This window comes from Schistocerca nitens, chromosome 11 (assembly GCF_023898315.1).
Source record: "Schistocerca nitens isolate TAMUIC-IGC-003100 chromosome 11, iqSchNite1.1, whole genome shotgun sequence".
NCBI classification, from domain to species: domain Eukaryota; kingdom Metazoa; phylum Arthropoda; class Insecta; order Orthoptera; family Acrididae; genus Schistocerca; species Schistocerca nitens.
The window spans coordinates 15,462,522-15,484,053 of NC_064624.1; the positions used below are offsets into that span (position 1 = coordinate 15,462,522).

A 21,532-nucleotide genomic window follows, 5' to 3' on the forward strand; every position below is an offset into this window, starting at 1 on the left:
AAGGCGCTCGGCAGCTAAGTATGTTGTTAACGTATCTGTAGGGGGAAGTGTCATTAGTAGTAGCACAGCTAGATAATATATGTTAAATTTACATTAATATTTTCATTCCGACATCAACCGACAGTGTTGAAATCGGTGGAGGTGACAAATGCAACCAAATCTTCACTGTCGAGATGACAGCCCCTCTCCGCCACGGCAAGCAGTTGCCGCCAGTGTGGCGGCCGGCAGAACGGGTGGAGCCCCGTGGAGCGCCGCCGCCCCCAGCGGCTCGTGGCGCAGCAGCAGCCAGCTGGCGGGTCCCGCGTGGCTGTGGCTGTGGCGGCTCCAGCAGGTGTGGCGGCTCCAGCAGCGGCCTCTGGACGGGCTGCCTTAGGCTAGGCGCAAATTGAGAAGCGTACAGCACGTGTGGCGTGACACGACATTAAGGCGCAAATTGAGACGAGTATAGCACGTGTGACGTGACACGATTTTGCCGCGCGGCGCGCGCGTTCGACACGTGTCGCGTGGTCCTGCGCATATTGAGACGCGTATGTGACGAGTGTGCCCTAGTCGGCGTGACACGCGCGTGCCACACTCCGAATACCGGCCTACTGCTTGTCAGACTGACGATGTGTGTTTCGCGAGTAAGAGAGATGTTATTGTTAGACTTGAGTTCCGAATCAGATTCGGATACTAACGCTGAAGAGGAAGTGTTACTTTATTCATTAATAAATAAAAAATTCAAATCCACAAATAAATATATTTTGTATGAAAGAAAAACATGGACAATTTCAAACTACGACCAAGATGAGTGACACTGATTTCACGAATTACTTCAGAATGACCAGAAAGCAGTTTTCTGAAGTACATGGAATAGTAAAGCACGCTATTGATTCAGATGGGTGTAATGCACAGGAGCCGATTGCTACTGAACAAAAACTGGCAGTATTTTTGAGGTAAGTCATGAACGCTGATATTAATTTTTTATCTAAGGAATTATAAAATGTTGCACCCTTGTGTCTAGGCATTTTATTTTCAGCTCCCGTACACAGAATCGATGGGTGTTATATAAGTTTGACTCCTACGTGTGTGTGTGTGTGTGTGTGTGTGTGTGTGTGTGTGAGCGGGGAGGAGGGAGGGCATCGTAGCGCCGAAACTAACGGATTGATTTTAATGGTGTTTTTTGTTTGAAATCTGGTTTAATCGGGAGTTATCTTAGCTATGCTTAGCTCAGGCGTCTTTTAACCGGCCACATAAACTAAAAATGTTTGCTATCAGTAGGCTGTCTAGTTATACTATGCCTAAAGCATATGATCTACGTCAAGGTACATAGTACCAGAACTCAAACAGTCTAAATAAAAGTCGTCGAGAGCATACGTTTATCTTTCACGATTGAAATGCAATGACCATTTTTGTATTAGGAAGGTGCCTCGCACAATATTATATAACACAAAAATGTCGAGTGTGACTGTTGTAAAAGGTAAACATATGCTTTCGTATACTGTTTAGTAGTCTTTTTTAGGTCTACAAATCAGCACTGAATAAAGTTCTGTTGCTCTTATGGTTTAGTCGGCGTACTGAAAAAGAGCGCATTGATGGGAGAATTTTTTCGGACTTGCACTTTCCTCGCAACTGCTTACTCACTGTGATATCTAAAGTAACAAACTACGTACTAGAACTTAGCCACAGAATATATCTACGGATCAGAATAAGAAAAATGTAAACCTAATAAGTGGTTCTTAAATATTGAAGCATTAAAAATCTTTTTGTTTTTCTTTCCAATTCTGCCAAAGCAGATTCGTCGAGGGCACCAGGAAATAACTTAATTTTGTCAACGAACTGCAACACCCTGTACACTTTTCACGCAACTTAGTGCAATACAAGCTAGGTCTTAAGCGAATTTCACCTTGACAAAAAAACCGTTCTGCTAGCTGGAGTGGGTTTTTAAAATTTTTTTACCAAATTTCTCTTGTTAGTGTTTTATTGCAATAATACATGTTCATAAACAAAGAACGTTAATTTATAATTAATGAAAATCTGGATCGGTGCAGCGAAAACTACTCAGAAAAGAAAACGAAAAATACACAAAATGCTGATACAAAAAAGAATTAAAGTCTTAAGCAAACATAATTGTGATGGTCCCTTCAGATTTCTTGAAAACGGTGAACAAAATCGGTGATATTAGACAAACCGGATTCAGTTGTGTCGACCTTCAAATCTTCCATCTGCTGCTGTTCTGAATAGTGAGACGCTGTCTGTTGGCCTGAATCAGTCGATATATATGGCGATGAAGAGTGAGAAAAAGGTTCTGTACTGTATGGCGCTGAATTATTTAAAGAAGACACAGCCTGGAAAAGTTGACCTCTGATTCTGTGTTGGTAACTTTGAGGCATGTTTTTAGAGATAAAACAATTGTAAAGAGGGTCATCTTTGATACAGTGTGACTACATCGCTCTTGTTTCTTCTGCTCTTTGTCCTGCTCTGTCCTCACGCTGTTGCAGTGATTGTTTTAGCAGAATTACAACGTCTTCCTGTTTTCTTTTCCTTGATTGATTTCTTTGAATAACTGGAGTTGAAGCAGCGGTGTGATGTGCTATGCACTCCGTTCCTGTGCTCCTACTAGATACTTCGTTGCTGTCGTAGTTATTAATATCTTGACTTTGCTCATTCGCCTCATTGTCGAGTAAGTTGTTATCTTCTAATTGGTTCAAATGGCTCTGACCACTATGCGACTTAACTTCTGAGGTCATCAGTCGCTTAGAACTAATTAAACCTAACTAACCTAAGGACATCACACACATCCATGCCCGAGGCAGGATTCGAACCTGCGACCGTAGCGGTCGCTCGGTTCCAGACTGCAGCGCCTAGAACCGCACGGCTACTCTGGCCGGCTATCTTCTAATTCCTCGGTTTCCACTGTATCACTTCTTGCTGATGTTTTAGTTGTAGCTTGTGAGCTGTGATCACTGTCATCACCTAGATTACTATCACGTGGACCAGTTGTCATAAAAGGTTCAAGAAATGACATCTGGTTTTGATATCTCCACGGCTTGATATTCTCAGCAGCAGCTCCGCTTTTCATATATTTCACCTGTCGTCGTCGTGCATCTCGATAGCTGCCTCTCAGCTTCAGCCACGAATTTTTTGTCTCTTCCCCTGCAACAATTAACAACGTATAACTAATAAGGCATTAATGTTGTCCCATATAGATAGACAAACTAAAGCTAGGCAATATTAACTTGTAGTGTTTGGATAAAGACATATTTGCAATCTACTTTTATCGTTCCACATAAACAATATACTTTCGTTTTGTTTCAGATATTTAGCCTCCGGTGACAGCTACAAAAGTATTGCGTATAACTATCTCTTGGGAGATCGAACTGTATCTAATATTGTAAAAGAAGTAGCTACCGCTGTATGGAAAGAAATGCAACCAAAGTATTTAGCAGAACCTACAACACAGACATGGAAATCAGTCGCTTCACGGTTTGAACATAGATGGCAATTCCCACACTGCGTTGGTGCAGTCGATGGAAAACATGTTCCTATTAAAAAAACTGGCAAAAGCGGCATCATTGTACTTAAATTATAAACATACATGCTCCATCGTTTTGATGGCGACGGTTGACGCAGATTGCAAATTTATCACCGTTCATGTTGGCGCAATGGGATGATTCAGCGATGGACATGTATTTGCTAACAGTGTGTTGGCCAAGAAAATGAGGAAAAACACGTTATTACTTCCCATTCCTGAACTAATACCTACAATTTCTGATCCAATGCCGTATGTGTTTGTGGGAGATGAAGCTTTCCCATTGTCGGAAAACATTATGAGACCATATCCTAAGAGACAGGTTACCGACAATTACGAACATCAGGTCTTCAATGCCAGACTTTCTCGAGCACGACAAACTGTGGAATGTGCTTTCCGTATACTATCATCACGTTTCCGTGTGTTGAGGAAACCATTTGAAACCAAAGTCGACACAGTGAAAGATGTTGTGAAAGCAGCCTGCGTTCTGCACAACTATTTACGATCTTCAGTAGTAGTTGCAGATGACTTAAATGACATCGAACCGTTGCCAGCAACTCAGTTACTTCGTGTGCAAGGGAACAGGAGGAGGACTTCATCAACTGCCTTCAAAGTGAGGAAAAATTTCACTGAATATTTCAACACTTGCGGAGCAGTTCCATGGCAACATCAGTCAGTTCTGCTTGGTAATTATTGACAATATAGCAACTTCCAATTATTGTACCATTATTGTGCTCCACAGGTTATGTGCTCAAGCGAAGTACACAGTGATATGTATTAACTAAAAAATTGTGAAATAAATATTGCAGTACTTACCGTCTTTCAAATTCATATCCTTTGCTATATCACTCCAAATCCGGTTCTTGAGTTTGTCCTTCATGTAGTCTGCGTGTTTTGTGTCATACAGCTCTCTGTGTTCCCTCACTGCCTCTATTAATTTTTCTTCCGCCATGGTGAGAAGTAAACTATTCATCCACTGCACAACGTCCACTGCACAACGCCCGCTGCACAGCAGAATAGCCTGTGTACTGTCAGTAGCCGTGAATAATAAACGCGACAAGAATGCAGAAGCTAGCCAGGTGTGCCTTGTGGAAGAGTTCACGTCGTTCGAAAAAAATTGTCATGATTGTTGCCTGTCGTTGTCTGAAATACTTTTCAATAAATTAAATATATCAAATCGCCTCTCATTTTCAAAGATACTCATACTTTCGGAATAATACCGACCACTAATTCATTTGAGTATCATGTTACATAATTAGCTTATTAATGCTGATACTGTGTACGCCACCACTGAGATGTTTTTCTCGTCATGACGAGCCAAGTAAAACATTGTCATTCGTGAAGGTTTCTCGACTGTTTCTAGCCTGCAGTGGAAATGTGATGTTCACATGCAAGTAGTACAGCGTGTCGTTATTACATTATTACATCCATATCGAAGTAATGACTGTGGGCCTTCTATATTCAGATCTTGGACGCTTTTTACCAGGAGCACAAAGGGATCACACCTGTGGAGATTATCCCTTTCCGAATTTTTGTAACAGATCGTACGGATATGTCAGCATACTACGAAGCGAGAGGATAACGTTGATTTACTTTCCTGCCTTGCTTCTATATCACATGATATTATAATATCCCTTGCTTCCTTATTCACTAACCTATGTCCGTTCTTGTGATCTGAAAACATCCTGGAGGCGTATGATACAATTCTAGAGGCCAATGGCTCACCAGTTACTCAACTATGCATTTTTCTTGAGAGAAGAAAATCAAAACAGAACAAAACTATACAGATATACATAACAGGAAAATATAATGCACTAACGACGAAAGCTGGAGCGTTTAAATGGAGAAAAACGAAACACTACCCAATGGCATTAAAATCCAGTACAGAGTATAAGGCAATATTTATCGTATGGGCAATAAATACTACCACTGCTCATATGCGCCGTGCCGAAGTGAGCATATGGCCGTGCTACTTTTCCGCTCCCCGCCTCACATTTCCCACGGTGCTAGCGAGGCAAGCTAAAACACTAAGAAGAATCGCTTCTCGGCTTTTAGCAAGATCAAAGTTTGTAGTATTGATTATTAATAAATTAATTTATTCTATTGAGGTAAAATATATCTACCCTAATGAAACAAATAACCTAAAAAGGGATTATTCTGCAACAAGATCCTAGTAATACTAGGTCGCTTGTTGCTGCAGAAAACAGGATTACATAATATCTATTTTAAGAACAAATGCTAACGCTGTACAGGAAATGCTTATCAGCAAGGTTGCGCAACCGGAAGTGAATTTTCCAGCAACAAACAGACATCGGAACAGCGCATATGAGCAGTGGTAGTATTTATTCCCCATACGATAAATTTTTCCTTACTGTGTACTGAATTTTATTGCCTTTGGGTAGTGTTTCGTCTTTCGCCATTTAAACGCTCCAGCTTTCTTCGTTAGCACGTTATACTTTTCTGTTACTTATATGTGCATAGTTTTGTTTTGTTTTTCTTCTGTCAAGAAAAATGTGTACTTCAGTAACTGATGAGCCATTGGCCACTGGAATTGTATCATATGCCTCCGTGATGTTTCCAGATCGCAAGAAGGGACAGTGAGTAGTCAATAAGAAAGCAAGGAATATTATAAAATCATGTGATTAAGAATCAAGGCAGGAAAGTAAAACAAGGTTATATTCTCGCTGCCTAGTATGCTGGCGTATCTGTACGATCTGTTACAAAAATTTAGAAAGGGATAATCTCCACAGGTGTGATCCCTTTGATCTTGTGGTAAAAAGCGTCCAAGATCTGAAGTATAGAAGTTTCACTGTGATTACTCTGATATGGGTGTAATAATGTAATACGCCACACTGTACTACATGTGTGTGAACAACATATTTCCACTGCAAGCTAGAAACAGTCGAAAATCAGTCACAAATGACAATGTTTTAATTGATTAGCCGTGATGAGAAAAAGCATTTCAATTGTTGCATGGACATTATCAGCATTAATAAACTAATTATACAACAACAGGCTACACAAATGAAGAAAATGGTCGGTATTATTACGAAAGTAGGAATATCTTAAAACAGTGTTATGATTAGATATATTTAATTTGTTGAAATGTGCTGCTGACAAAGGCAGATCTACTTTCATGACAATGTTTTTCGAACTCCAACTCACAAGGCACACATGGCTAGCTTGTGCACTCCCGTCGCGCGCATTATCCTCCACTGCTGACAATACACTCACCATTGTGTTGTGCGACAGACCAATTGTTTATTTTTCTCAATAACAACTATTTTATTCGCGATCACGCATTGTCAGTTTGGCAAGCCCACAGAATTGCCAATCTGTTTTTGTGCGAGTTGTTAACCTTTTCTCATTCGAAGAAGCATCACCGTTTATGAGCAAAGGCCACATTTCTCTTGGTGACTGGTTTAATTGTACTTCCTTTGTCACAATGTAATTTGCCAAACTCATCTCACATCAGCTATTGAGACAGAATTCCGAAACGGAGGGCCTCATTAAACAAGTAATTGGCAATCACAGAGCTCAATAGCTTACGAAAAACCTCGTACTATCGGATTGCAGTAAAATAAAAGAAGAAATTTCGTGTTTATTTTCATAATAGGAAGCTCTTGTTTCCCTAGCTGTCGATAACTCTTAAAAAATAAATAATAAAGGAAGTATAAGTAGTGATATACCGCCATAGATAAGAAAGTTCTGTATGTTTAATAATTGGCAAAACACTCTCCTCCTTGTGTGCTATCATTCGCCAAACTTTCGTTTCGATGTCTCTAGCGGTTTAGGAGATACGAGAGATGTTGCGAGTATTTCATTCTCGCGGGCGTGAGATCGGAAGTGAGCGCGCTACATGGGATCCATTTTCTCGAGATCGGAGGCAGATAGAGATCTCCTCCCAAGTCTAAACAAAAATTCAGCATGTTAGCTGAATTTCATACGCAGCAACATATGGTGTAATGAGCACCAAACGGAAAATCATAGCGACCCCTAATTTCGTTGCAAATTTTTTGAGTTTTGCGTAGTGCCTTACTAAAATGTGTACATGACAATAAGAATGGTCATTAGCTAGGTGATGGGCACTTCGCCACGAAGCTGACATATAACGCTGCAAGTAAGGCAAAAATCATATTTTTTCAGAGAATAGTTTCTGTAAAATCGTTTGAGAAAGATAACAGGTTGCGCCCGCTTCGGTTCAGTCAGCGCAGAGCGTCGCCAGTCGGCGCGTGCGAAGTATGGTGTACGCGTCGCAATATGCGCTGGACCCGCGTGACCCGTGCGGCACGTGCGTGTCGCGCTGTAGTGTCTTGTCACGCCACACGTGCTGTACGCTTCTCAATTTGCGCCTAGCCTAAGGGGCTCCTACTGGCCGACGTCTGCCTCCCGCCGTCTGTGTCGCGCGAGCAGCGTTTCCTGTAAACACCTCTCCGTACTCCCGAGTAATGTGCTGCAAACTGCAACGTCGCAAGTCTTACACCTAAGCTACGATAAAAGGGATGGAGCAAAGAACGTGTCGCTTGTGAATAGCGGAAATCGTTTTGGGTAAAAAACGCAGTACAGTTTTCAAGATCTGTCTGCGGGCCCTACCTCATGTCGCAGTAAAACAACGCGCGTAGCGTTACTACTGACTGCGACGCTCGGAGACAACTGTTTTGCCAACGAGGTACACACGTAATGGGCAATGTTGGTGGCGTTCTGTCTCCTAGCGCGTTGTGCTGTGAACCGGACAGCAGAGCTTTGCAGTCGAGCATAACGAGTAGGCGAGGGTCTCGCGGGTTCTGCACTGCACTGCATTATCGTTATTACGGCTGTTAATACAGTTAAGGGCTTGGTTTTCACTGGAGCAGCTGTTTTCATCATATTGTTTGAACAACTGAATGCAGCTTCGCATTTTATCTTTATCACTCGTTAAGAACAGCACCACTCCAGAGACGACTGTCTCACAAAAATTCAAGCGAGTTTCACTCTGTAGTATGCCTACCTTTTTTTCTTTTTTAATTACTTTCGAATCCTTGAAAATATATAAATCCACTACTGGAGCGCTGTGGAGTAATATTTTTGTGAAGATACGCACCTGTCCGTGTTGGAACACTGAGCGCTCCAACTTTCCCCCTCGTGATGTTTGAGAGGCGAGAGCGTGGGCGGTGCCGGGTCCTCCCCCAGGCTGACTGCTGACTGCTGACCGCTCACTGCTGACTGCTGACTGCTGACTGGCTGCAGCCCACGGCAGGTCTCGCTTCTCCCATGTTGCGGCTGTCCCACAGTCCGTAACACACTCCCAGCAATGGTGACGTGCATCCTCGAAAAATTCTTTCTCAAGTTAAGGCTGTTGTTCGGCACTGCAAGACTACTTTCGATCACGAATTGCCCATTTTTTCCCGTACTAGACCGTTTTCATATTCGCCTTCTTCTCCTTCGAGTGTTAGTTTCGCATCCAAGACAGCAGAATTACTTCTTTCCGTCAACTTTGAGGTCTCCAATTTTGATCCCAACTTTCCCGCTAATCTCATTTCTATACACCGCACTAGTTTCGTTTGACTTTTCTTTACTCTCAGTCCGCGTTCTCTATTTATTAGACTGCTTATTTCTTTCAACAGGCCCTGCGATTCTATCGCACTCCTGATAGCAATGTCATCAGCGAACCGTATCACCGATATCGTTTGACCTTCAATTTTAAATCCGACTCCTGGACTTTTCTTTCATTTCCTTCATTATTTCTCCGCTGTATTGATTGAATATTTGCAAAGAAAATCTGCATCCCTGTCTTCTACACTTTGTGCTCCGTCCGCTTCGTTCTTGGCCTTTCATTTTTATTTTTTCACTTTTAATCCATGACTTTTACCATATCACCCGTTTGTACCCTAAAGATTAGACCAGTTTTCCTGAGAATTTAGAACAGTTTGCACCATTTTAGACTGCCCAATCCTTTTTCTATGTCGACAGGTACAATAAGCGTCTCCCGGTTGTTTGTAAGTCTGACTTCCGTTATCGAGCGCAACGTCAGAACTGCCTCTCCGGCGCCATTACCTTTCCTAAAGCCAACTGATCGTTAATTTTCTTTTCCACTGTTCGGTACATTATTCTTGTCACTCACGAGATGCTAAACGGTTTGTAGTTTACTTCTCGTAGTTGACCGTCCTTCCTATATTCGAGATTCTGCAGACGACTTTTTCTTTCGAATGTCTAATAGTAAGAGGGTCATTCAATAACTAAATTGGTCTGGAGAAAAAAGCGTTCATTTTTACAAAACAATACTTTCACTACGCTCCAACATAATCGCTTTGAACTTTTATGCACTTGTTACAACGGGCTAGAAGCTCTGTTATTCCGGCTGCAAAGCTTATATTGATGTTTGGACCAGTTTGCCACAAACTTTTTCACGTCCTCTTCCCACGTAATGCCTCCTTTAGTGCACCAAACAAGTACAAACCACTAGGTGCTAAATCAGGACTGTGAGGGGGACGAAGCCGTACTTCCCAGCCCATTTTGTCGATGGTTTGACGGGTTAGATGAGCAATATGATGACGTGCGTTGTCATGTTGGAGTATCACACCTCTCCTCTTAGATCCACGGTGTCTCTCTCTCTCACTGCTGGCTTCAACTTGTCCAAAATCCGTGTAGTATTGGCTGTTCATTGTACGCTGCTCTTCGCGACAATCACAAAAAACTGGACCTTCACCATCCGAAAACACCGTCAACATAACTTTTCCTGCTGATGCTTTGGTATGTCTGCAAACTCGAAGCTTCTTCTGCAAACCTACTTGAATATTCTCCGGTAGCAAATTCGGCCAATAATTTTGGATATTTCGCAGAAATGCGTATCCGTTGTGCCTTATTAGAGCGGCGCTCCTCCAAAGCTCTGTGTGGTGTCGTCAGCCACACGACGACACCGCCGCCCGAGAGAGCGACCGGCGGGCTGCAGACGCAGCAGAGGGGCTGCCGCGCCGGCCAGAGGGTACTCAGCCAGCGGCGGAGCTCGCGCTGGCCGCGAGGCCGCTCCGTGTGGCGCAGTCGCGCCGGTCTGCAGGTCAGCGGTCAGCGGTCAGCCGGCGCCGACGTCAGGCGGTCCTCGTCTGCAGCCCAGTCACTGCTGCCGTCAAGCCCAGTTCCGAGCCAGTCTTCAAATACACCGGATTCCAAATTCGAGATTACGAGAGATTAATTCGTCACTGCGAGATTTATGACTTGTAAATTATGCCATTCTACAGAGGTGCAGTCTAGTCGCGTCTTCTATAATTGTCAACCAGCTGATCATCGGCTACAGCAAAGCAATAAATACTTTCTTATTTTGTACTCCTGCTAATTAATTGTGCTTTCCTGTTGTAGCTACCAAGTAGTCTCGGCGTAGTGGAGCCCACGTTTCCACCTGCTTGGCTACCTCATATTTGCCACATGTCGATGGACTGTACTATGGTGGAAGATCGGGAGTCATCACTCTGTTGCCTGTTACACCTAAACTGCACCCTATACGTTTTCCGTAGCGTCCGACATGTCTCCTCCGTCACGCCATCAGACCGTTCCTACTTCAGTGGGCTTGCACTGCCCTCTGTTGTCAGTGGGAGACTTTGTTCTTGAGGTTTCCCTGTATTTCTGAAGCCACTGTAGCAACGAACATGCAACTTTTACACGGCATTCCAAGTTACGTCCTTAGTGTACTGGACACAAGTGACTGCATTTCAGTCACTAGTTTGGCAAGTAAAATATTTTGACTGTACTGTTAAATGTTTCGTAATGTTTCCGACTCTGTCCTAAATAATTTTAACTATTTCTATGTTAGTTCTGCAGACTCGGTATAGGTATGTTTCAACTTTCTGGAAGTATGAATACTCTAATCCAAGTGGTTCCTGAGATTCAGGGAATTTTAACTACTTCTATGTTAGTTCTGCAGACTCGGTATAGGTATGTTTCAAGTTTCTGGAAGTATGAATACTCTAATCCAAGTGGTTCCTGAGATTCAGGGAAAGATGCAACTGAAAATGTAAATTTTCAGAAATAGCTTGTAAAGCGTGAAATGAAACTTACGTTCGTGTCTGTAGCGTCTCCGGGCCAGTCGTCATAAAAAGCGTGTGATGGAATTTTTTCCGTGTGTGTAAGACCAGTTAACATGTATCGCACACGGCGAAAGAGAAATAATTTAAACACGAACAAACATCACCAAGTGAAGCAATAAAGCAAGACTGTGTAAACATTTCACGAATATATTATGTGTGTATGTACAACATTCATAATTATTTGACGTTTTATGCATTTTTTAACTTTCAATCCGTGACATATTATTATCTTTGAAAATCGTATTCTTGTTAAATGAGTTAGTGATTACGATCTGTGCCTCAAATAAAAAGGACAATTCAGTACATGTATGAATAGTAAAAAGCATTGTAATAGTCCCTCTGTTCTCTTTGGGTTTCGTTACGAGTAACACTTGCGTGTTAAGCAAATGTATATGCTGGCCGCTAGTCTTTTGTTCACGAAGCTTGAGATCCGCCATTAGGCGAGTTGTTGCAAAAAGGTGTGTGAAATTAATGCGTTTTTGTTTGAATATATAGAGTTTCAGCAAATACGTTTTTAAAATAATTTGTAAAGTTGCCAGCCATTCGTCCCGTAAATAATTTAGACATTTTCAGCATTAAATTCAGCGGAAGCCGCTGTAGCAATATGCGAGGGCAACGGCTGCAGACGCGGCACATTTAAAAAATATTTATTTCAGGCATCGCAGTCGGCTCGCCGGTAAAGCGAGGAAACATAATAATATTTAACATTTTCTTACAGCTTCCAGCAGTGCCGGCAGACTATATTATATTATTCAGTGCATTTATCAGTTTGATTTGGAAGGTAGTGTGCGACATGTTCTATGCGGGCACAAAAATATAACGAATAACTGTGTTATGACTTTATCATTTTAACATTTTGTGGCAAGGTCTGCTCTGTGACACTAAAGCAATATTTTACGTTTTTTCCCTGAGATTAAGAGAACGCGAGCTAGCCGGGCGCCTGTTCTAATTAACAGTATTCAAAAATCCACTGCGTAACGTAACCAACATTCAGCGCTGTAACGATCATTTGAATTTCATTACTGACTTTTCTGAATACGATGCAAGGTAGTGAGTTCACATACAGTTTTCTTTCTTTCTTGATTACGTTACAGTAGCAAGTGAATGTTCCCTACATGATTATCCAGAGCAGATGAGGAAAAGCAATAATTTGATCCACGGTGTGCCAAATTTATAATAAAAGTGTTTATTCCCTCTCCCTCTCCATGTCTGAACTTAACATATGTGTGCTAGTGTGACTCCTACAGCCAAAGTGAAATATTTCCTCAACATTACTCAAAGTTACTTGCTTTTATGAAAAAAGAATTAGCAAGTAAAAACAGTGTAATAACATTGAATCAAAACCACAGCAACCTGTTACAAATAATTTTGTGTACTGCCATCAGCTCTCAGTTTCAGTTTTATATCAGTATGAACATTGCAAATCCAAACTTTAATATCGTAAAGCAAAGTTACTAGTTACCATGTACCAACTTACTTGCTGCTACACATATATAATAATATCTAAATAAATAAAACCACAAGCCGTATAAAATTAACTCCAGTAGTAAAAAAGTGAGAGGTGGAGTAAGGGAGACGGAATATGTCTTTCCTACGTGCTTTCACTTGCTCTCTATTATTTGCTTTGTTTTACTATTACTCGCGTAACAACTCGTGTATTAAATGAAATATGTTGCTGCGAAAAGAGCCCAGAAATACCTTTTAGTGATGCTGTGCCGTGACTTTCTTGGGATCATTAATTTTCAACAAAAAGAAAAATATTATGTTCTTATTCTTCTGGATCTGGCTTTCTATTAAAGGAACATTTTTTCGTTACTGTAACTCACTATAAAATTCAACATATCTTCCCTACTTCATAGTTATTGAAAAGGTTAATGAAATTACTTTGTTATGAATACTGATGTTACAGTACGCAATGATTGTTCAACATCATAATTTTGCAGTGGATTTTTGTTAACAGTAAAACACCAATAAGTACCACGACTAGCACAAGAACATGAGACTATTATCGGAGAAAAAGACGTTTTCACTATAAGGTTTGCCAGACCAGAACTACGCACAGCAAGATTTCTTTTATGTTATGAAGGTAAATTATCTTTTTGTACTGTTAGTAATATATTATCAGCAGCCTGCAAAACACATCATAAAATCTGCTGCTCTGCTCTGCAAGTCCGAAAGCTGAAAGAAATAATTTTATTTCACTATTACCTTCCCGCTTCTTTGCGGTATGATAGATTTCATTTAATGCAGTTTGAATGCGCCGCGGCAGCGGCTCGTTCGTTCGTAGCGCAGCTCTGCACCACGAATAATATTTAAATAACTGAAAATGTCTTAAAGGGATGGGATAATATGCCAGGCAAGCTTATTACAAATCATAAGGCAAGGTTTCACTAAGTAACTCTATTCAAAACATTTAAATATATTAATTATTATTACACACCTTTACAATGAGTACGTAATGGCGTCCCTCTCTCAATCCTGACAAAAGAATGCTACGCTAGCGTGCACTATATTGTCACAGGCTATCCTACTCACGTAACTCCAAGAAGACAGAGAAATTAATGTTCGTTCTGTATTATTTATACTAGTCACACATTCTCATCTTTGTTTGATATTTAATAAGTATCGTCTGTGGCGGTTTCAGTACACGCCGACACAGATATTGTCTAAAATAAATAAAAAAAAAAACAGTACATAATTTTATACAAGAACAAAACATGAGACACAATGTTTTCTCTTTATTACATAATATGTCTTTTGCTAAGAGACGTTACAGTCGCATGCCACACGTACGCACTAAGTGCCAGTTCTGCTCGTAACGAGGTTCTGTTGGAAGAATCAGAATGTCGTGCGGTAGACGTGTTTATTCGTGGCATAAACCCTCAAATAGGGGGCGAAATCAAGGTAGCTTCCCCCCCGCACCTTACACGAAGCCGTGCGATTAGCACTCTTGAGAGAGGAGGCGAGCCGATTTGTGGCCGTCTCCGCGCGGCAATGCGAGCCCCGACGTGTCTTTTCGAACGATACTAAGTGTGGGCGCTGTAATAGACAAGGACATGTGGCAGAGCAATGTCGCGTGCCATATTGTCATCAGTGCAGGAACATGGGTCACCAAAGCGTGCATTGTCCAAATAGTAGGCTACAACCGCCTGCAAATTCCAGGCGAAATGCAAACAAACCACAGAATTCGGGAAACGGCCGCGGGGCAGGAAGTGCCACCCCTCCCGGCCCCCGTTAAAAATAGTGACCCCCCTAGCTTATAAGGGAGTCACGCAGGTGGCAAGCGTGGTTGTCGATGGTGTTAGAGGCCGCAAACCAATACGCGTGCTAATTGACACAGGCGCACAAATCAGCTTGGCATTTTTATCGAAGAGAGGTAAAAGAACATTGCAACCGCCGCGGTACCATATCAGTGGTATTGGTCCCGGCATAGTGAAACCTGATGGCAGCTGTTGCGTTGAGTTCATGTTGGACTCCACAGAATATGCTTTTACGATGGAGGTTGTACGGAACAGGCGCACGGATTACGACATCATCCTGGGAAGTGACTTTCTGCGTCAATTCCAGGGGGTTATTGACTATAGGTGTAAGTAGGCTGTTTAGGTTTTTTTTATTGGTAACTCCACCTCTGTATAAAAATCACTGGCTGTGCCGTGTGCAGTCTGTGGCTGCTTTGCATTGTTGTAATACTCAACCATTGTAGTGTTAGGCAGCTGGCTGTGAACAGCATGTAGCGTTGGGCAGTTGGAGGTGAGCCGCCAGCAGTGGTGGATGTGGGGAGAGAGATGGAGGAGCTTTGTAATTTGTCATGAACTGCCACATTTATAAATGATGATATAAAGGTAAATACATTGTTTGTTCTCTATTAATATCTTTCATTTGCTAACTATCCCTATCAGTAGTTAGTGCCTTCCATAGTTTGAATCTTTTATTTAGCTGGCAGTAGTGGCGCTCGCTGTATTGCAGTAGATTGAGCAGCGAAGATTTTTGTGAGGTAAGTGATTTGTGAAAGGTATAGTTTAATGTTAGTCAGGGCCATTCTTTTGTAGGGAATTTTGAAACTCAGATTGCGTTGCGCTATAAATATTGTGTGTCAGGTTAAGCACAGTCGCGTAAAATTGTTAAAAGGGGACGTTTCATATGGCGACCCTGCCAGGATACCTCACTGGAATCTTCTGATTTTTTCTGGTAGTTTGTGTAATTAGTGTAGATTTTGTTTATTGCTAGCGCGTAATTGTAGAGAGAATCTCCTTTGTAGTTGTAGTTTTTCATTGTTGTACAGTAAAACAGTTGTGGCATGCATGTAGATTTGCACCAAGTATTTCGCAGCTGCAATTAACTAGATATTATTTTCAGTGTTATGTTAATGTGTTCTCTTATTTTTGCTCTTCAAATTGTGTTTTTCTGTGTTGTCGTGTGAAATACTGTGACAATAATGGCGTGTGAAAAACGTAACACTAGGCTCCAAAGTAAATTGAGAAATGACAGCGAAGACGAAAGCAGTGTGTTAGCGCCACTGTGTAATGAATTAACTAATATTCAAAGTACTAATTTGGTAACTGTGCATAGGGAAATGGAGCGGGCAGCAAACAATGGTGTAGACAGCGAAACAATTAGAGAACAGGGAAGCATTATCGATCGATCGGTCGGCAATAGCTCGGCTCAGGAATCCGAAATGACACGAGACGATCTCACAAATACTGTAGATTCAGGTTTTGGATCCTCACCGTTTTCTCAAATAAGTCAAGACACATTTTCTGCTTGTCAAAATGTGAATGTTGCCGGTGCAAATGCACTGCCGAAAAGCGTAGAGGAACAGATTCCAGACACTAATGCATTGTTATTACATCTAATGCAACAAATGGAACAACATCAGAGACAAACACAACAAAAGCTTGAAAAATTAGACACAATTGAGCAAAATCAGAAACAAATGGAACAAAATCTTCAAAAGTTAGACTCATTGGAGCAAACTCTTGAACAAACACGTGAGGATTTAACTACTGAGTTACATCACATTGAATCGAAATGTCAAAAAGTCTGTAACGACGTAAAAACACAAATTTGTGAGCATTTTCAACCTATTTTTTCGCAGCATGAAAATGCACTACAGAATCACGAAGCAGCCATAAAAGAACTGCAAACTACTGTTCATGAAAATCACGAGACCTTGCAAGCTAAATTTGACTCAGTTGCATCTACCGATTCAGTTACGCAACTTGCAAAAACTCAGGAAAACTTGAAGGACACAGTAGATTCGATTTCAACACAAATGGACACTCTGAAACTTGGTTCAGAAAAACACACTGAGGAAATGTGTTCACTATCGGAGAAAGTAGCCGAACTTTCGGATCAGGTCACTAACTTATCTACAAAGGTAGATGATGATCTTAATGACACAAGACCTGTAGCCTTCACTGACACAGAAGAGTATGAACAAATTAGAAAATTCAAACAAAATCAAAATCAAATCAATACACAGTACAAAAGAGAAATCCGGGAAGTACAAGATCAGTTGACGCAGGTAATACAAGAATTACATATTTCAGAGGACACTCGCGCTCCAATACAGGAAGAGGGACATAGAAATACGGAACAGCCACAAAATAATAACACAGGGCATTTCGGAAGTTATGAAAGAAATTGGCAATGCGCACCGAATTTTGAGATGGAACGGCCGACACGACCTAACAATGACAGATATGCGACTCGCCGACATGATGACTTTGACTATAAGCTGTTCATTACTACACGTAAATTCAAAACGTTTAAAAATTCTGCCAACGACATTCATCCACAAGCGTGGCTCCATCAATTCTCTCATTGTTTTCCCCCCAACTGGTCTTTAGAACACAGATTAGAATTTATGTGTGGCTATTTAGAGAATGAACCAGCTGTAAGAATGCGTTCGGTCATTCACGAGTGTCATAGTGAAGGAGAATTTTACCATGCCTTCCTCTCAGCATATTGGTCTCAAGCCACACAAGACCGAGTAAAACATGGCATCATAATGATGAAACATTTCGAACAATCTGAATTCTCCAGTCTTGTGAAATATTTTGAAGACATGTTGCACAAGAATCAGTACCTGTCAAACCCATACAGCCCCTCAGAACTCATCCGCATTTGCTTAATCAAACTGCCTGAACATTTGTGACATATTATTTTGGCAGGACGTTGCAAAGACGACATTGAAGCATTTCAAGGACTCTTACAAGAACTGGAAATTGACAATGACAATCGCGGAACGCACGAGCACAACAATTACAGATCACATCCGTCGCAATTCCGCGATGAAAGAAATAATAACTGGACGCGACAAGGCTATTCTCACAACACAAATCGTGACCGAAACAGACACCACCCGTATAACAACCGTTGGCAGAGTAGTAATAATTACAGGGAAAGATCACCTCTCCGCGGTAATGACTATCACAGAGACAATCAGAGAAACAGACAATATGGGAACCAAAACAATTATTATTACGAGGGACAGTATAACTTTAGACGCAACGGTCCAGCGCGCAGTTACGATTCAGGGAGAAATTCTCCACCACATGACCGACTGACAAGAAACTACAGGAACTACCGACATGACGACAGACGATGTGATCGTAACGACAGACCTGAATTGCATCAGAACTGGCGGGATTTAAACAGGGCAGGGCCCTCTCGTCACGGTGAATTTGTAGAAGTTAGGTCTCCAAATCCCAATAACGACGTGCGCCAACAAAGAGACAATAGGCAATGACTCACACCGCTGGCAGCCACAAAACGTTCTTATGACACTAACGACGCAGCTGCCGTAGCTAGTAATTACGTAAAAATGGAAGACATTAGGGACATCTTACTCCAAGAACACGACGTAAAACATAACAACATTGCATATCCTGTGATTCACATTACAGTAAATGACGTAAAATTTACAGCAGTACTTGACTCTGGCAGTCCCATTTCAGTAATTAGTGAAACAGCTTTTAGCAAATGCAACAAATCGAACGATTGCCCCACACTTCCGTTGTTGTTGTTGTGGTCTTCAGTCCTGAGACTGGTTTGATGCAGCTCTCCATGCTACTCTATCCTGTGCAAGCTTCTTCATCTCCCAGTACCTACTGCAACCTACATCCTTCTGAATCTGCTTAGTGTATTGATCTCTTGGTCTCCCTCTACGATTTTTACCCTCCACGCTGCCCTCCAATGCTAAATTTGTGATCCCTTGATGCCTCAAAACATGTCCTACCAACCGATCCCTTCTTCTAGTCAAGTTGTGCCACAAACTTCTCTTCTCCCCAATCCTATTCAATACCTCCTCATTAGTTACGTGATCTACCCACCTTATCTTCAGCATTCTTCTGTAGCACCACATTTCGAAAGCTTCCGTTACGTAAGATTAAATTACAAGGTGCAATCTTTGGAAAAAGTGTAGATGTACGCCAACAAACCAACTTAGAATTCTTTTGTCAAAGCCACAGTTTCTCTATGAACTTTCTTATTGTTCCATTATTGTCGACGGAAATTATACTGGGAGTAGACTTTTTGAATGAATACAAAGCAATCTTAAGCTTTCACAATGCGGAAATAAGTTTAGAAAAAGAAGGTAAGTCAGTAGCTTTGAAATTTGAAGATTGGCTCTCAGACCATGACGAAGAAATTAATCGGCTTTACCTCCTGTTAGACAAAAGTTCGGAATTTTCGACGGAACTTGACACTAACAATCACTCTGCAACTACTGACAGGGGTGATATCGATGGCGCATTTGATACTAATGAGTTAATTCAGAATAAAATTCAAACAATTGAGAATTGTAATGACACTGATAGGCAGGACCTTTTTGAGATTTTACAAGCACATTCCACAGTTTTTACCCATAAAACAGGAACAATCAAGGGATTTCAATACCAATTTCGTGTTCGTGAGCATACTAAATTTTGTGTTAGACCATACGTAATTCCGGCGCATTATAGGGACCATGTTAGAACAGAAATACAATCTATGCTTGACGAGGGCATTATTGAGCCTGCAGTAAGCTCATACAACAATCCATTACATGTTGTTGAGAAGAAAAATGGATCAATCAGGCTTGTCTTAGATTCGAGACAAATTAATACTATCATTATTCCTGAAACAGACAGGCCGCAAACGTTGGAAGAACTTCTTCAAAATTTCAATGGTGTAAACGTGTTGTCTTCCATTGATCTCAGATCCAGCTTTTATCAGATCGAACTTCATCCAGAATGTAGAAAATACACAGCTTTCCTTTGTTTCGGCGTTTGTTGTCAGTTTCGGAAACTTCCTTTCGGTTTGAACATTTCTTCAGCAGCATTCATTCGCGGGCTAAATTCCATATTACCTGAGTTCTTAAAACGTCACATCACCTTATATGTGGACGATATTCTAATAGCAGAAGCTTCATGGGAACAACATAATCGCATCCTCAACAGTTTGTTACGTATTTTTGCAGAATCTGGAATTACAGTTAACTTGGAAAAGTCTGAATTCGGTAGGTCAAAGGTGAGGTTTTTGGGACATATTATTTCTTCTGAAGGCATTCAGCCGGATCCTGAAAAGTTAGAAGCAATCAGAGCCATTCCAGTTCCATCCACAAGAAGACAAGTCCGCAGTTTTCTGGGTCTCGTAAATTTTTACCGTCGTTTTCTGAATATGCAAATTCTTGTTACACCAAAACTTTGTTCTCTCACTGGAAAAAATACTATTTGGAACTGGGACGAACAAGCACAGTTGGAATTCAATTCTTTGAAAGAATCGCTACTTAACGCGCCAATTCTAGCTCATCCAGATCTGTCACAAGATTTCTGCCTTAGCACGGATTCTTCTAAAGTCGGTCTTGGTGCCCATTTATTTCAAGAAGCCACAGAAAATGACACTCCTGTTCAGAAAACCATTGCTTTTGCTAGCCGAGTGCTAACAAAATCTGAAAAAAATTATTCCGTTACTGAATTAGAAGCTTTAGCTATCGTTTGGGCATTTAACAAATTCCGTTTCTTTCTTTCTGGTAAGCACGTAAAAGTATACAGTCATCATTGTGCATGAGAATTTCTTATGCCTTCAAAATTAAATCATGACAGGTTAAAACGTTGGGCATTGTTTCTGCAAGAATTCCACTTCACAATAGTCTACATTCCCGGCAAGGTGAACATTGTTGCGGACGCACTGTCACGCGCACCGGCTGGGCTTGAGAAAAGTAACACAGAAGGCAACCTCGAGAAAAATTTCAGTATTCTTTACATTCAGAAAGTCGCCTTTGAAAACTTCATCACCACATCTTTAAAGGACATTGCTCATGAACAAGATAAAGATCCGATTTGGAAAGACATCAAAAGCAAATGGCATGAAAAGACACACACACAGATTCGGCATTATTATCTGGTTAGAAACAACATACTGTTCAAACGCTGCACTGTTGATGACAAGCTATGGGTACTTTGCATTCCTGACGATTTTGTTAATAAGCTCATTTGGTACATTCATTTCAGCTACGCACATTTTGGTCCACGAAAATGTTATCATATTCTTCGAACGACTTGTTATTTTAACAATATGGAAAAGAGAATTCGAAGAGTCTTGTCTATTTGTAAACTTTGTCAAAAGGCGAAACCATCTACTGTCTCACATCGTGCTCTGTTGTTTCCTATTATTCCTTCTAAATTAAAAGAATTTTCTGCTGTTGATCTCTTGGGACCGCTTGTCAGAACATCGAATGGATTTTCGTACGTTCTAGTCGCTGTTGAACTTACTTCCAAATTTGTTTCTTTCACTCCGTTACGTAAAGCCACTGGACGATCTGTATCCAACACCTTTGTTAAAAATTTCTTACGTGAAGTTGGCCACGTTGCTAAAGTCATTTCAGATAACGGACCGCAATTCAGATCTGCTGTTTGGTCTCGCATGCTTCGCAACCATAAAATCAAACCTGTTTTTATTTCATTGTACTCACCACATTGTA

The 21,532-nt window shown here is 41.2% G+C and overlaps 1 protein-coding gene across 1 annotated transcript; it reads right to left on the reverse strand.

Moving 5' to 3' along the window:
* Positions 1–2,857: 2,857 nt before the first annotated feature.
* Positions 2,858–4,463, reverse strand: LOC126213355 (uncharacterized). The gene is made up of 2 exons (XM_049941055.1): positions 4,328–4,463; positions 2,858–3,135 (listed from the first exon to the last, which is right to left on the reverse strand). Exons 1-2 carry the CDS (start codon positions 4,461–4,463, stop codon positions 2,858–2,860), a joined length of 414 nt encoding a protein of 137 aa, XP_049797012.1.
* Positions 4,464–21,532: the final 17,069 nt, after the last annotated feature.

Bases quoted from the DNA above. Each gene is read 5' to 3' on its own strand.
- LOC126213355 (XM_049941055.1), bottom strand. From the start codon at position 4,463: ATGGCGGAAGAAAAATTAATAGAGGCAGTGAGGGAACACAGAGAGCTG. The intron at 3,136-4,327 runs GTAAGTACTGCA...TAATTGTTGCAG, and splicing joins GGATATGAATTTGAAAGACG to GGGAAGAGACAAAAAATTCG.